The following is a 17,552-nucleotide window of genomic DNA, read 5'->3' on the forward strand; positions in this document are numbered from 1 at the left end:
TGTTTCTCGGGACTCACTCAATGACCTTGCCCACTAACTTCCCAGCAGGAGCCCTTAGAAAGCCTCCAAATGGTAAAGCCAAGACCAAGTCCCTGAGGCCCTGTTCAGCTTCCGTGCTCCTGGGAGCCTGCCTCCAAGAAGGAGAGGCAGGACTACCCTTCCCTGACACTGCTATGCTTGTGCTTGCTAGAACTTTTTCAAAACAAAACACATTGTTTGGAGAATTATTGCATAAGGTGTTAAAACTATGAAGAAAAGCAAAGAAATGACTTCACACAAAAGTCAGGCTAGGGGTAGCAACAGAGGAAAGTACTAGTAACATTCTGTCTTCATGTGGGTGATGGGAATGTGTTTATACCACAACATATGAAATTATACACTTTTCTGCAGGCATGCTACATTTCCCAAGTTAAAGGTGTTGGAGTTAATGTCATAAAAGAGTCAAGCATTTCAGTCTGACACTCTGGCCCTAGCAACTTTAGCAGGTGCATGAGTCAGATGGAGAGCTGGCTTTATAGCCTCAGGTCTGCTAGCAATGTTATACCCGACTGTGCGAGGTCACCGCACGAAGCCCCACATTTCAGGTCAGAAAGAGAAGATCATTCGCTCTGGGGACAGTCAGGCCTGGATTCAAACTGTAGCTGGGCCACTTCCCAGATGGGTGGTTTGGGCAGTTTCTCCACTGTTAAGAAACAGCAGAGCCAACACGACACCCTGAGAAGGTCACAGTGTGGCTTAGAGATCACAACCGTCGAGGGCTACGGACCGTGCCTGGCACTCACTCAGTAAATAGTAGCAGTGGGTCTTTTAGGGATCTAGTTCTTCAACTTGCATTTTGTTTCATTCCACAGCATTTTTCGGTGCCCAACCTGCAATCCATGACACCTGCCTCTTTATAGGAAATTACAAGGTCAGTTACAAGAGTAAACAAGGCAGTCCTGGATTGGGAGGATATGTTGGTTGGACATACCACAGTGCCACCCACCCTGAATCAGAAATTCAACCACTGAAGGCAAGCCACCAAGTTAGAGAACCATACGATGCCAGACCTCAAAGAAGGCTCAGAGAGAGCTGGACTCCAAAAACTTAAACCTCAGGCCGCCCAGTCCCTCGGGAAACTCCTACGACCCTCAGAGGTCTTGTCGGCACATGCTCTGCACAGTGCCAGTGGTGGGTGCTTTTGCTGTCCACCTGGCCTTTTCTTAAGATGTAGTCTTAGCTCATTAAAATGCAGCCTTTCTTCTTTCCTAATACTAGCATTTAAGGTTATACATTTCCCTCTATGTTCCGCTCTAGCTGTACCCCATAAATTTTTATAAGTCAGATTCTCATTACTGTTTGGTTCTGAATTATTTTCTGATTTCCATTATGATTTCTTCTTTGGCCCATGAGTTACCCTACTTTCTTTTTTCATCAATCCAAATACCTCCTCTATGCATGCCCTGTCTCTAGGCCCAAGGCTGCCTTCTCTAAACTGCTCAGAGCATCCAGGCTGGACCACACTACCACACTGTTGAACACTTGATCAAAGATGACAAGACACAATCCTTTCACTTCCCGTATGGGCTGATTCGATCTCCACAACAGATCACAAAGACACCAGGGTAGGTGCAACAGCGAACATGTTTTTTGTAATCCCCACAGGGCCAGGCTCAAGGAGTTGGTGCTCAGGGTAGAATTGTAGGTTTCATGTGCACTAGTGAGTAACAGGAGGGGCCCACACCACGCGTGCTCTGTAAATACGCAGCCACCTTAAGCCAGCCTTAAGGATGCACTGGCTTATCCCATCAGTCTCAACCTAGACTCACCTAATCACCAGACCTTTTTTTTAATAGATAAATAAAGACTAGAAAACCCCCCAGTTTGACCCATCCTAACACTGCCATTTAATTCCAATTCATTTATTCATTCATTCAATAACTGAGGTGTTTCATCAACAAGTATTTATTGAGTGCCTATTTACTGAGCACAAGAAGCTTTAAGAGCCCAGCACATATTAAGCATCTAAATAAATTCTGGCCAATGGGGCGCCTGGGTGGCTCCGTCAGGTAAGCGTCTACCTTGGGCTCAGGTCATGATCTCAGGGTCCTGGGATCGAACCCCACATCGGGCTCCCTGCTCAGCAGGGAGCCTGCTTCTCCCTCTCCCTCTACCCTCTCCCCACTTGTGCTCTCTCTCTCTCTCTCTCTCTCAAATAAATAAATAAATAAATAAATCTTTAAAAAAAAAAAAAGATTCTGGCTGAATAAATGAATGAATGAACAATGAACAAGCGAGTCAAGGTACCAGGTCCAGCACGGCACTTCCATGCCATCAAACTACTGTTCTGGGCATCAGTTCTCCAATATATAAAGGGGAATGTCCGTGATGGGTCCATCTGTATCACAAGAGCCCAGAGGGTCGCTATTTGGGGTAAAATGAATAAGGAGTTTCAAAACTACCCAACAGACACTTTTCTGGTCTAACGGAATGTGTTTTCAGAGGGAGTTACACCCCAACTCTGAACGTCTATGAGCCATTGCAAGTTCGTATCAGAAATCCAACGTAGACATGTGAACAATGGTGGTCCATAGTGTGCTAATTATTAACGATTAGTAATTAAATGTTAAAGTATCTATTAAATACAATGTAATAATTAACTATGAAATACAAAGACAACTTAATGAATTTTGATGATGTTAAGCTGTTAATTTAAGACAGCCAAAAAGCATACAAGTACAGAATATCACCAATAACACAACAAATGGCAGCCAATGGGAATGTTAACGAGTGGTTACAATGCGCTAGACACTGTTCGAAGGGTTACATGAATCAACTCACTGACTTTTCCCGAGAACCTTACTGACATTTCACAGACGAGGAGAAGAGACAGGGGAGATTAAGGAGGGAGAGTTTCCACAGAGAAGCCCCGGCATCACAGAGAACAGGCCCTGAATGATTTTTACCTGCCTGGTGACCTTGTTAGGGGGAAGGCCAGCACCTTTGTCTCCCCATGGGGCTGACTCCCTAAAGACAAACCCATCCTGGTGACTAAGCACCCTTTTCCTGTGAATTCTGATTACCCAAGACAGAAGTGCCTTACCCGCTGGGAGGATGTGAAGATGGGCAACCTGATTTCATCACATTCGTACCGGCTGATGAAACCGTGCTCCCACGCCAGATCCAGCACGCCCTCCACATGGCTGTAGAGTCTCCTGACGATGGCTGGCCGGTGACTTTGCAGGTCACGGGCTGGGTGGGGCGAGTGAGGATCCCAGCAGCCAGAAAGCTCTGGGGCCTGGCAGTCGGTCTGGGCCTCCCGGATGGCCGCGACAAGCTGTTCACAGCCCCAAGCGCCCTTATTCCGGACAGTGTCCAGGAGGCGCCTGGCCAAGTGCGAGAGGGGCTGGCCCAGGAGGCTGAGTCCCTCGTAGTCTTCCCAGGAAAGGACTTCCCAGGAAAGGAGCCAGTCCAAGATGCTCTCGAAGCCCTCCAGGGACCCTGAGACCAACAGCCCCACCAGCTGACTCCTCTGAGCCTGGAAGGCCTCCTGCGTGCACATTTCATAACCTGGGGAGGACAGTGAGGTCAGGACTCCTCTGAAAGCAGGCAGGGGGCAGTGGGGTGAGGGGAGGAGGACAAGTCAGCCCCACCCCAATCCGAAGAGGCCATGGATCTACTAGGACATTACCCAATCCAAGCTCCCCCTTGTGCGGATGTACAGACTGAGGCCCAGAGAAGGCAAGAAATTGGCTCGAGGTCCCACAGAGAGTTCAATCACGGCTCCTGGTTTCCACATCTGCACTTCATCCCTGGCTTAAGAAGGCTTAGTAAGTCTTGGGGCGCCTGGGTGGCTCAGTTGGTTAAGCCACTGCCTTCGGCTCAGGTCATGATCCTGGAGTCCCTGGATCGAGTCCCGCATCGGACTCCCTGCTCAGCCGGGAGTCTGCTTCTCCCTCTGACCCTCACCCTTCTCATGTTCTCTCTCTCTCTCTCTCATTCTCTCTCTCAAATAAATAAATAAAATCTTTAAAAAAAAAAAAAGATTATAGTAAAAAAAAAAGAAGGCTTAGTAAGTCTTGAGCTGATAGTCGAGCAATGACTCCCAAGGGATTTGGAAATTAACTCTCTTTGGGACCTTATGAGAGGGCTCTCCCCTGCTGGTTGGATTCAGGCTGACGGCTCTGCTCTCTCCAGTAACAGCTGATATTTACTAAGCACATGCAGAGTGCTGTCAGTCAGTCTAAGCGCTCCCGCATGGGAATTCATTCAACCCTCCCAAGCACTCTGAAGGAGCTGCTATGATCAGCCCCATTTTACAGATGAAGAAACCGAGGTACAGAGAGGCCAAGTGACTTGTACAAGGGTTCCCCGTCAGGTGAGGTGGAGCTGGGGTTTGAACCCAAGCAGTGTGATTCCAGAATGCATGCCCTTAATTCCCCCATATTTGGGTTCCACCACAGGGGTGCCCCTGAACCCATGCCTGCTAGGGTAACCTGCTGCGACCCCAGAGGGCAGACCAGAACATTGCTATAAAGAACTCAGCCCAGGTGAAGCAAAAATCAGAGCGCACACTAAGTCATTTCAAAGCTCAGGGGAGCACGGACCCCAATTGTCACCGCCTCCTTCCCAACTGCCCCCAGGCCCTCCCTTCCCTCCCACTCCCTTGCCACCACACATTAAATGCTGTCATCTCTGTCGGGGGGCTTACTCTGGGCTCAGCCTTCAGACTCTGGGCTCTGGGAATTTGAGAGGAAGTGATTTCTCTGAGTTTCAGGCCCCGGGAGCATCCCCAAGCAGCAGAGAAAATCTCTCAGCGGGAGCCATTCCGCGATTGTCACAGGGACCAGGGACGTGGATGGGTACAGTGCCCAGAGAAAGTGAAAGCAAAAGGGAAAAAGAAGAGGAACACTTCCTTCTTTTTACAAAACAGGGACATTCTGAGATACTCAAGGGAGCAGACGCCAAGGTGCTTGGAGATTTTGCATCTCTCCTATTTGCTATTTATGTGTCTTTCCCCCTTCTTGGCCCGAGTAGAAGCCTGGGTCTTACTCATCCTGGCCTCCCTAAGCGTGGTACAGGGCTGGGCCTCGGGGAGGCACGGTGGGAATGCTCATGAATCAAAAATCCACTGAGGAAGAGGAGGGCCTGGAACATTCTGTGCCTGCCCTCATGCCAGCCAAGGGAAGTGAAAGGAGACGTCTCCAACTCAGACTGTTGCTAGCACTCGGGATGGAAGCCTTGGGCTGGCCAGGTGAGGAGACAAAGGCACGCCAAAGGTTGCCTGCGTGTCTGGCAGCTCGGGAGGGCATTCCCCACGCAGAGATTGCTCTAGGGCAGTTCTCTCTGGCCAAGCAGGCCTCCACCCTGTGCCCACTGCCAGGCAGAGGAGTCAGGAGGGTAGACATGGGAGGGGGGAGAGGAGAGAACAGGACAGGTAGGAAAAGCTCTGGGCTTGGCCCTGGCGTGGCTCTCGGCTGTGGAAAGCCCAGCCCGACTGCCACCCCCGTCCAGGACCTGGGGAAAAGAACCACCCGCCCCTCCCTCTGGGAAGAGCCCAAACATGGGGTGGGCACTCTCTCTCTGACCCCATGCCTGGAGGGCATGTGTGCAGCCAGGAATTAAAGATGTTGCAAGGTTAACATGAGACCAGGCAACACCTGCTCCTTTTATCCAGAGGATGCCTGAGGACGGAGGGCTGCCCCCTCGTAGGCATCAGGAGAACCTAGACCACACTCTCCCCCTGCAAAGATTACTAGGCTTGGTGGAGCAGGCACGGCCTTGAGCAGGAAGGCAAAGGCTGAGTGGCACAGGACTGCCAGGTCTAGATTCACCTACAGACCCCACCTCCCCGGGAAATCCCGAAAGGATGGTCTGGAAGCCAGAGGTGGCCAAGCCACTGTGCAGAACTAGGTAATTCTCATCAGTTCTGGTGTAAAGCCCTGGAACATTCTGTGCATCCACCATGACCTGCACTGAGATACCCAGAGTTGTGCTCACCCCCAAGGGGACAAGCTGGGAGTAAGCAGGGGCCCTTCCCAAACACACCAAGTCCGCAGCAGCTGACAAATGCTTGAGCCACACACACCCAACTAGTAACATCAAGGATCTGTGGACACCAGGAAGGAGAAGCAGGCCTGAGCCCTAAAGGTTGATGCTCTGTACGCCCACCAGCAGCTGGAAAGTCCCAACTTTTCCCTGGCTTCCTTCCAGAAACCTCAGAGCAGGAAGAATCCCCAAGGACCCATTTGGTCGGACCCCTGTCTCTGAGCAGACATTGTCCTTTCTTACTGTAAACAGGCAGGGGGAGGACCTGGCCTTGCTGCAGTCCTCAAATAACCAGCTCAGGAAGTTCTTCATCATGTCTAACTTAAGTTTCTCCTGCTTTAGCTTCAATTGGGAGTGAGAGAAAACAGATGACCAATCATCCCCTATTTCATGAAAATTGTCCCTAAAAATCCAGCTTCTGGCCCCCGAATCACCCGTTCAGACTTCCCCTCTTCAGTCTAACTAAATCAGTCTATCTCCACTGCCTTTTCTTTACTTGAGTTACTACAACTTTGGAGTCCTTAACAGTCTTTCCTTGAGGAAGGTGAGGCCCAGGCCAAGAAAGAGGCATGAAACAGAGTCAAGTGGAAGGGACAACCCACGTGGGCCCTCCCTTACCCCTAAGCCCAGGCCCAGGCCGAAGCCCTGACACACCTCCTTCCTTCCTGGGACCACAGCCAGCCGACTTTCTCTGGAGCTCTGAGCCAGCTGATTGGCTTAAGGGCTGAAATCTCAGCCCACTGGGCCCCTGCAGACAAGAGAAGGAGGGAGGCCCAGGGAAGCTTGGTTTCTCAACTGTCCTGACTCTCAGCTGGGGCCAAGCCTTCCCCGGGGCACTGGACCCATCCCTGCCCCTCCTGTGGCCCCTCTTCCGTTCCACCCCCTTCCCTGAGCTTCTCTCTGGGGGACCATTTCCCACCAGCACCCAGACTGTAGTGTCTCCATCAGGAGAGTAGAGCCCTCTCTTCCTCAGACAGCTCGAACCCCAATTCTCTGACCTCCTTCACAGCAGGACTCCTGTCTGTGGTCTGTAGTGCTGTCTTCCAGGCGCATCCCCCTGGGCCCCCCAGACTGTTCTTGTCTCAGCTGGGTTCTCAGCCCTGGGCCAGCTGGCTTGGCCAAAGGCGTCTATCAGAATGGCTCTCCCTCTCCTTGCAGCACCCCCCTCACCCCAACTCTGACTTCTCCTCCCAGCCTGCTGGCCGTTCCTTCTGTCTCCTTGGCTGGCTCCTGATGCTGGGAGCCCTAGAGCTCCCAGGTTGGGTCTCTCTCCTCCATACCACTCTCTCCCTAATTGAGCTCACCTGCTCTTACAGCTCTAAATGCCAGCCCCAAATTTTATTTCCAGCTCCAAAGCCCCCGCAAGGCCCCCACTGGGCATCTTCCCAGTGGACGCCTAATGAGCATCTCAAGCATAAAAAGCACAAACCAGCACTCCGGCTCTTCCCCCTAAACAGCTCCCACTTCAGGAGATGGCAGCTCCAAGCTTCCGGACTCTCAGGCCAAAAACCTTCGAGTCATCCCTGACTCCACCTTTCTCTCACATCCAAACCCTCCTGACCCCAAATCGGAAAATCGGATATTTTCCCACAGCCTCTCTGCCCCCAGGGTCTCTCCCCAGAATGACAACAGTGGCCCCGTCACTGCTTCCCCCCCCCACCTTCTGCCCTCACCTCCCTGCAGTCTTAGTCTGCTAACTCCTGAGTCAGAGCAGGTGACTCTTCTCTTCAAAGTCCTCCAATGGCTCTCACTGTACTCCCAGTAAAAACCAAAGTGGCCTTCAAGGCCCCAGGCAATGGACCCCCACTTCCCCACCCCTTCCCTCTCCTCACTTATCTCCTACTAACCCCCCCCCAAGGGCTCCTCACCCACCCTGCTCCAGCCACACAGACCTCCTCCTTGTTCCTGGAACAAGCTGGACCTGCTCCCACCAGGCATGCCTCTGCCTGAGGGCCTTTGCACATGCTCTGTGCTTTTCCCTCCACGGGTGCACTGTCCTTCCCCTCAGATATTCACATAGCTCACCCTTCACCTCCTTCAAGGCTTTGTTCAGGTTGTTACCACCTCGGAGAGGCCCTCCCTGCCTATGCTTTATAAAACCGCAATACCCAAGCCCAGCCCTCACCCCCTCTTGCCTGCTTTGTTTTTCTCCATAGCACTTCTCACTGCCTGACAGATCACGTATGTACTTGATTGCTGTCCTACTCCTTTCTAGAATATGAACTCCATTAAAGCAGGGAGTTTTGCCCGATTTTTTTTTTCTTATTGCTATAGCCCAGGGTCTCACCCAGTGTATCAATAAAGACCATTTGAATGAATAAAAGAATGAATTGACTCTGCATGGCTCCAGGAGGCAGAAGTGGAACGGAGCAGTGGAAATCTGCAAGCCATCGATTTTAGCTCAGTGTAACGAGAGCTGCAGGACAATGAACAGGCACCCCATAAGTCATCATCACTAGGGATGATGCACCAGGTGGGAGGTGGGTGGGCTAAATAGGGGTCCCCTCCAGCCTCAGATCCCAGACTGGCAAAGGGGATCTGAGTAACCAACAAACTTAGGGCCGGAGCGATTGGGACAGGAGAGCAGAGGCAATGGGAGTGTCACTCTGGTCTTTGCCAAGGGGACAGGTGACATGGCAGACAAGAACAGCCCATGGGGAGATCAAGGCCACACAAGGGAGAATCCTATGGGCTCAGAAAGAGGGAGAGAAGCAAGAGCAGACAGTCAGGGATCCAACTGTGGGAGGAGATTTGGGGATGCTTTTTAGTCTGCTGGAAAGCAAGTAAGACCAGATGGCTGCTCCCCAACATGAGGACCAAAGGACAGGGCAGAAGGCACAGAGAATGCAAGGCTTTGCAGGCCCTGGTGTGGGTCCATGCAGGAAGGGATGGGAATGAGGAGGGGTCTCCACACCCACCAAGGGAGGGAAGGAGGCAGGAGGCTCCCCTAAGAGTTACAAGGCCACAGGCAGGGTTAGATATCATCCAGGCATTCTCTCACCTATACCCACCCATTCACAGGCATGATGAAGATGGGGAAACTGAGTCCCAGAGAGAGGAGGAGTCTCGACTGAGAGTTGAGGAGGCTTCCTCTAAGAACTGAAATCTCATTCCCAGGCCAGCCCCGTGCCTCCGGACTTCTCATTCTGCGGGTTCTCCCTTCAAACCCGTCAGGATCGCCATACACAGCCTCTCTCCAGACCTCAAAGGCTCAAGGGGCCTGGAAGTTCTGCTCACGCCCCCAAGCCTACTCATTCTCTGTAGCCGCTGCCCGCCAGGGGGCTCCGCTACCTCGAGACTCCCCCTTTCCTTCTAACCTCCATTTAGACGCCGGGACTGCCGAAGGGAAAACCGGGGCATTCCCTTCCCCCAAGCCCGACGGCCGGGACGGCTCAAAAGCCAAGTGTCCGAGACCCGGGGACAGCTCCCCTCGGCGCCCAGCCCCTCCCCGCGCTCCCGTGCTGGGTAGAGGAGCACTCACCGCACAGTCACCTGCACCCCAATTCCTCCCTGCGGTCTGGGCGCAAAACTCAAGGCTCGGACTCCCATTCCTGCTCCGCTCAGGCCCCGCCCCTTCTGTCCGGGCGCCCCGCCCTAGCGCTCTGCCCACCCACCCTGCCCTGCGGGCCACACCCCTCCGGTCCGGGCGCCCCGCCCCGCGCTGTACCCACCTACCCCGCCCTGCGGGGACACTCAGCCCCGGCCCGGGCGCCCCGCCCCGCGCTGAGCCCACCCATCCTTCCCGGCGGGCCACACCCCCTTCCGCCCCACCCCGTCCTGGCACCCGGTCCTGGCACCACGGCCCGCGGCCACCCAGAGGTCTCCCGAGACTGGGCAGGAGGGTGAACAGAAACAGGCCTGGGCAGCCCGTCAACTGGACCCGGGGCCAAGTGTGTCCCACTTAGTGAGCCACCTTTCTACTAGAGGGAACCAGAGGCGCCCTCCCGAGACACACGCCCCAGACATCCTGTGGAAGGAAAAGCTAGGAAAGCTGTGGGAGCCAGTATTAACCAAAGCACTCTTTGACAGCCAGTAAGTCCATAGTCATCTAAGGCCTTAATATTGTGAAGTCCCAGAACAGTGTTTTCCAGAGTGTGACGGGTTACATGTTAGGTGAGAGTGGACAGGGCATTTCAAGTTCCTCTTTTTTTCCTTTCTCCTGCAAGCCTTCTGTTTAAGTTGAAGCAAGCCCTCTCTGTTTGGAACTAATGGGGCTTGAGCCTCTCTCTAACACTGCCTGGTCTACTTGGCTCTTCTACAACATCTAACTAGAATTTAACAGCACTGTTTTGTTTCCATTAAATTAAATTTATTTCAGTTTATGGTTTCCAATTCTTCTGAGCAAGTGACACTGGTTTTCCATTGAAGGTATTAAAACGTTCCTTTTAAAACACTCGTATTTGGAAATTTTCTCATGTAAAGCAAAATATCTGACATTTTTACATGGTGCTTATTATATGCCAGGCTTTACCTACATTAACCCAATTAATCTCAGCTATGGGGTATTGGCTATCATTATTTAAAATTTATAGATAAAGAAACTGAGGCACAGAAACGTTAATTAACCTATCCAAGTAGAGACAGCAGAGCCAAGATTTGCCCCCCTGGCACCAAAGTTCTGGCTCTGACCACTACCCCACATTGCCTCCAGGTAAATCCCTGCACAGGTGGCATGCAATGGCCTCGGTTGGGGAATGCTGAGTTAGAAGGACTGCCTCTAGCCCAGGGAAATCATTCCGGATAGTGCACAGATCTATCTACAGGAATGTTCACCGCCCTCTTATCTACAACAGTGAAAAGCTGGATAATAGCAGATTACTTAAGAACACTGACAGAGCAACTGAGCCTCCAGCTGAACTGACTCATCTTCTCTCCTACCCCATGTCCAACCTGGGAGCACATTTTCCAGCTTGACCTTCAAAATAGACTCAGAATGCAGCCCCTTCTTACTATATCCACCATCACCACCTGGGTTCAAATCTCCGACGTCTCTCACCTGGTTTTGGCAGGAGCTCCCGGCTGTTGTCCATGATTCCACCTACAGTCTTTCTTCAACACAGCAGCTGCAGTGAGTCGGTTTAAAAAAAAAAAAAAAGAGTGAAATGATATCACTCCTCTGCTGAAACCCCTCCGTTGAGTTCCATCTCAGAGTAAAAGACAGTGGAGGTCCTTACAATTACTGTTTGCCCCCAGGGACCTCTCTGAACTACCCCTCATTCATTCTGCTCCAGCCACACTGGTCTCTTGGCTGTTCCTGGAATATGCCAGGCCTGCTGCCACCACTGGGCCTTTGCATTTGCTGTTCCTTCTGCCTGGAATGCTTGTCCTCTAGAAATCTACATGACTCCCTCCTTCACCTCTTTCAGGCCTTTGCTTATATGTGACTTCCTCAGTGAGGTCTTCAAGCCTGACCATCCTATGTACAACGGCAACCCCTCCCCCTGCAACCCTCTCCCTGCTTTATTTTGTATTTTTCTCCCATCTCAAGCGCACTTATCTGTATACAACACACTGTATATATTTCCTTATTTATTGTCTTTGATGTTAGTCTCTCACCCAAAAGAACATGAGCTGCAAGGTAGCAGAAACCTTTCTGTCTTGGTCCCTGTGTTATCTCGGGGCCTAGAACAGGACCTGGCATGCAATAAATATTTAAGTGAATGTACCAACAATGATGATCTATTCTAATAACCAAGGAAAGTGGATGATACTGTAGCCCACAAGGGTCGCAGCCTCATAAACATCATGTTGGGTGAAAGAATCCAGATGCAAAAACATAATACTGTCTGGTATCATTTATATAAAGTTCAAAAGCAGGAAAAACAAGTTACAGTGATAGGAGCCAGGATAGAGGTTACAACAGGGGAAGAGGTCAGAGGTAGTGACCAGGAAGGGGTACAAAGGGGATTTCTGGGGTGCTAATAATGTTCTATTTTTTTTTTATCTGAGTGGCGGTTACATGGGTGTGAATACCTTGTGAAAACTGATCAAGCTAAACACTTATGGTATTTGCATTTTCCCTTACGCTTGTTGTATTTCAATAGAAATTTATTTTTAAAAGACGCTACAGAGGTATGCTTTTTAGCATGGTGAGACATCATGATATATGGCTAAATTTAAAAAGTAGGTTGCTTTTCAACGGGAACACCAAGACAAGCGAAGGGGGGAAAGTAGTCTTTTCAACAAATGGTGCTGGGAAAATTGCACCATTTGCCACATGCACAAGAATGAATTTGGTCCCCCGCCTCATATCTGCAAAAATTAATTCAAAGTGGATCAAAGACCTAAATGCAAGAGCTAAAACAAAAAACTCGTAGAAGTTAGTATAGGTGTGAATCTTCATGACCTGTCATGTCTCAGTACAACCATAGCAGTGCCCACCCCCCTCCAGTCTCTGGCCCCAATTTTAAAATCCCACAGTATTGGCTGATTCAGTCTGAGGAGCACTGACTCTTGATGTCCCGGTCACGAGTTCCAGCCCCACATTGGGTGTAGAGATTACTAAAATAAATAAATAACCTTTAAAAATTCCACAGTATTAAGCCCCTTTGAAGGGGTTTTTTTTTGAAAAATAATTTTTTATAACAATATTAGGTTCAGGTGCACAACATAATGACTCAGTGTTTGTATGTATTATGAAATGATGACAATAAGTCTAATCATAGAACATAGTGAAAGAATTGTTTTTCTTGTGATGAGAACTTTTAAGATCTACTCTCTTAACAACTTCCCAATGTATGATATAGTATTATTAACTGCAGTCATCATGCTGTACTTTATATCCTCATGATTTATTCATTTTATAACTGGAAATTTGTACCTTTTGACCCCCTTCACCAATTTCACACACACCCCCACCAATCCATTCTCTGTATCTATGAGCTTTTTTTCCAGTATTAATTTCACATATAAGAGATCGCCCAGTGTTTGCCTGATCTTTTCCACATAGCATGTGAAAGGTCCACTCATGTTGTTGCAAATAGCAATATTTCATTCTTTTTTGTGACTGAATAATATTGCATTGTATCCAGATACCACATTTTCTTTACCCATTCATCCATCCACAGACAGTTAGGTTGTTTCCATGTCTTGGCTGTTGTAAATAATGCTACAATGAACATGGGATGCAGATCTTTTGTCAAATTCGTGTTTTCATTGTCTTCAGATAAATACCCAGAAGTGGAATTGCTGGATCATATGGTAGTAGAAACTTTGAGAGGTTTTTTTTTTTTTTAATTTATTTAGAGAGAGAGCCCGTGTGAATGGGGGGGGAGGGAGAAGGAGAGGGAGAGAGAGAATTTCAAACAGACCCTGAGCTGAGTGCAGAGCCTGACACGGGGCTCGATCTCACGACCCTGAGATCACGACCTGAGCTGAAACCAAGAGTCGGATGCTCAACCGACTGAGCCACCCAGGCGCCCCGGAACCTTTGAGAGTTTTAAAAGGTTTATGTGTGTCCACCCAGCTGTGGAAAAACAAGATTGACATGACCAGATTTTGCATCACCTATGAACACCTCATCTGTTTGGGTTTTCTTTGCCACACTTGTGGGGACACACCTCTATCAAAGGGGGTCAGTGTTGGAGTCTCGAGCTCGTCAGATACCCGGAGGTTTCAGTGGTGAGCGGCAGTGGCCAGCATTCAGTTACTTGCCCAGTGGTGCTAGAAGGATCCTTCAGTTAGTCTCATGTTGCAATTAGGGAAAGCAGATTCAGAGAGGGGCGGTGGCCTGCCAAGGTCACACGGCTGAGTCATGGGTCCAATCGCCCCTGCTCTGCACGCACCCACTCACTCGTGCCTCACACAATTGCCGAACACCCACTACGTGGCAGGCGCTGGGGTAGGCACTGGGGACAGAATGCTGACACAGGTAAAGACCCCGTCATCATGGCCTTTGAGACTGGCAATAAACAAGTAAACAAAGAAGCAAAACAATGGTAGGTCTTAACAGAGGGGTCAGGGAGGGCCACGCCAGGGAGAGACAACTGAGCTGTGGGATGAGAAAGAGCCAGTTGTGGAAAGAACCAGGAGAGGGCTGTTGCTGGCTGAAGGGACTGCGAGGACAGGCCACAAGGCAGGCTGCGGGGAGAGCGCGGTCCGGGTGGGCTGGCGTGTGGCAACGCTGGGAGTGGCACAGGGCGAGACGAGGTCAGGAAGCCAGCAAGGGGCAGGTCCGGAGGCCTCCGGACAGAGGCTGAACCTACTCTGCCTGAGGGAGGAAGTCACTGAAAGGTCCAAGCCGTCTGAATTCTAGAAGAGACACCCAGACTCTGAGACACCAGCATTTCCCTTTGGTGCCCACTCCTCAGGCTCTGGGGTCAGCCCGGCAGTGGGGGGACACCCAGTCTGTGACCCCCGTGTCAGCGGGGCCTCGCCTGCCCTTTACCACACACAGCTCTGTGCGGCACAGAAGAGCCGACACCCGGTAAGGGGCCCGCCATGGCCACTCTGGTCCAGCTAGGTCCCTTCCACGGCAGCCAGACACCCTTGTGTGTTGGGGACTTTCCAGAGAACACCTCCTTCACCCAGAAGAGGAAGCAGTAGCTTCCACACACCCCTCCCCCCCATCCGCTGGCTGCCTCGTGAGAGGCTCGAAGACTCCAGGCCCAGGCAGATGGGAGAAGGACTTCCAGCGACGCTCGACACAGAGGAAGCGTTCCCCACCCCCAACCCCCAACCCCCCCACCCCACCCCCCGGCCATGCCAGGCCCTCTGCGGGGCGATGGGGGGCAGAGGTGAGTGAGGTACGGTCCTTGCACACGGGCTTGCGGGCCAGAGGCACACCGTTCAGGCCACTCCCCCTGGACACCCCAGACCCTGACATACGCCGATACCCTTCTCACAGTGACCACACTGCCGAGCTGTGGGATTGATGGCCATTTCAGTAAACAAGGCCGGTAAACATGGAGGGAAAAGCACTGGGCCTCCCTACCTCACGCCATACACGAACATCTACTCTACACGCATTGGAGAACCCCAAATGAGAAAGGCACACTAGAAAGGTGTTGAGAAACAGCAGGAATTGCCAGCACCTTTTTCAGTGCTTGCTAGGGACCAGCATTGTTCTAAGGGCTTTGCACATTGTAACTCAGCGGAAGCCCCTCAGTGGCTTGCCAAGTGGTTGCAGAAGCAACGAGAAAGAACAATAGAAGAGAAATCTCTCCTTAATCTCTCTCTTAAGGTATGACATGGGCTGTGAAAGCCAAGACTGATATGGTTGAATACTTTCAAGTTGGCAATTTCTATTCATCCAAAGACCCTATTTAGAGAGTGCAATGCAAACCACAGGTTGGGAAAGAATACTGAAAACCACATAGACCTTACAAACCATGAAGAAAATAAGCAATGAGCAAGGGGAGGGGGGCGCTCAGTCGGTGAAGAGTCCCACTCTTGGTTTCAGCTCAGGGCATGATCTCAGGGTTGTGAGATCCAGCCCTGCGTCAGGCTCTGCACTCAGCATGGAGTCTGCTTGAGATTCTCTCTCTCTCCCTCTGCCCCTCTCCCCTAAATTAATTAATTATTTAGATATTTTTAAAAATGAGCAATGGACTTACCACAATAGCCAAACTGTGGAAAGAGCCAAGATGTCCATCAACAGATGAATGGATAAAGAAGATATGGTATATATACACAATGGAATATTATGCAGCCATCAAAAGGAATGAGATCTTGCCATTTGCAATGACGTGGATGGAACTGGAGGGTATTATGCTGAGCGAAATAAGTCAAACAGAGAAAGACATGTATCATATGACCTCACTGATATGAGGAATTCTTAATCTCAGGAAACAAACTGAGGGTTGCTGGAGTGGGGGGTGGGGTGGGAGGGATGGGGTGACTGGGTGATAGACACTGGGGAGGGTATGTGCTCTGGTAAGCGCTGTGAATTGTGCAAGACTGTTGAATCTCAGATCTGTACCTCTGAAGCAAATAGTGCAGTATATGTTAAGAAAAAAAAAAAAGACCCAAGTGGAAAAAAAAAAAAGAAGAAGAAGAAGATGGCAGGAGGGGAAGAATGAAGGGGGGAAATCGGAGGGGGAGACGAACCATGAGAGACGATGAACTCTGAAAAACAGACTGAGGGTTCTAGAGGGGAGGGGGTGGGAGGATGGGTTAGCCTGGTGATGGGTATTAAAGAGGGCACGTTCTGCATGGAGCACTGGGTGTTATGCACAAACAATGAATCCTGGAACACTACATCTAAAACTAATGATCTAATGTATGGTGATTAACATAACAATAAAAAATTTAAAAAATAAAATAAAATAAATAAAAATGAGCAATGGACTTGAACAGAGGATATAAAGATTGAAACTAAGCTCATGAAAAGATACTCTACATCACTCCTTATTAGGGAAATGCAACTTAAAACCATAATGAGACATCACTACACACCCACTAGAATGACTACAATAAAAAAATACTGACCACATCCAGTGTAGGTGGGGTTGTGGAACACCTAGAACTCACAGGCACTGTGGCGGTGGGTGGGAGCACAGAAACACAGCCACAGGGGGAAACCTTTGCCGTAATCCAGGAGAGTTGAAAGCTATTCAGCGATTCATACTCTAAGACCCAGGGATTTCACCTTACATAAACATGTGCCCTTGGATAAACATAGAAGAATATTCCCAGCACCATTGATCACAATGGCCCAAACTAGAAACAACCCAAATGTGCATTCACAGACCAAAAAAAAAAAAAAAAGAAGAAGAATAGAAAAAAGGAGAAATAATGATGTATTCAAATAATGTAGCAACACAACAACAAAAATGAAAAAACTCTAGCTACACACACATACAAATTGATGAATCTTATACACAGAAATGTTGAACAAAGGAAGCAAGACACCAAAGCATACAAACACTATGCGTGGCTCAATTTTATAAAATTCCAAGATAGGGAAAATTAAGCTCTATTGTTTTGGGGTCTATTCAAAGATCGTAAATTTACAAAGAAAAGCAGAGAAGTGACCCCAGTCACAATTCGGAGTGGGACTGCCTCTAATGGGGAAGAAGGGGATCATAGCGGAGAAGAGACACATGGTGGCCTTCTTGGGGGCTATTTTTTTTTGTTTTGTCCCAGTCTCCTGTCCTCAAGGTCACAAATACTAGTGGCCATGAATCACATCACAGCCCAGAGGTCTGACTTCCCCAGTACTTTCTGTTGGGAGAATTGGATGCAGTTTTGCTCAGAGAAAGGCACCAAATGGAACTGAGAGTTTACCCCATTTCCCTTCCCTTGAGGCAGTGGCTCTGTGCTCCAAACCTCAGTTTCCCCATTTGTCAGTGAAGCATGAGGGCCCCCATCAGGCCTAGCTCATAGGGGAGAATAATGAATGTTAAAGAGGGATGGGGGATACTGTTGGAATGCCAGAGATTATCTGGGACTCTGAGGGACAGCCAAGCTAGCTGCAAGGCTGTGTGAGGCCCAACTGGATCCCTCAGGACTAGGGCCCTCGGGGCCTGTTCCTGCCTTGCCCTGTTCTGCCCTGCCCCTGCCCTGTGGGACACCCTGTCAGCAGG

General features: G+C 50.0%; 1 protein-coding gene across 8 annotated transcripts in view; it reads right to left on the reverse strand.

Annotated features, from left to right (window-relative positions):
* The window catches only part of NOD2 (nucleotide binding oligomerization domain containing 2), a 35,269-nt gene extending 25,679 nt beyond the window's left edge, over positions 1–9,590 (reverse strand). For 6 of the 8 annotated variants that reach the window (XM_036120074.2, XM_036120056.2, XM_036120069.2 and 3 more), the window contains exons 1-2: positions 9,509–9,590; positions 3,083–3,549 (exon numbers count right to left, since the gene is read on the reverse strand). In XM_036120074.2, coding sequence (XP_035975967.2) covers positions 3,083–3,541 — 459 coding nt within the window. In that variant the 5' untranslated portion in view covers positions 3,542–3,549; positions 9,509–9,590. Of the gene's footprint in view, positions 1–3,082; positions 3,550–4,690; positions 4,805–9,508 lie in introns of those variants that run through there. The other 2 variants (XM_036120048.2, XM_036120081.2) reach the window with 2 other exon arrangements.
* Positions 9,591–17,552: the final 7,962 nt, after the last annotated feature.

Source organism: Halichoerus grypus, chromosome 15 (genome assembly GCF_964656455.1).
Source record: "Halichoerus grypus chromosome 15, mHalGry1.hap1.1, whole genome shotgun sequence".
In the NCBI taxonomy this organism is placed as follows: Eukaryota; Metazoa; Chordata; class Mammalia; order Carnivora; family Phocidae; genus Halichoerus; species Halichoerus grypus.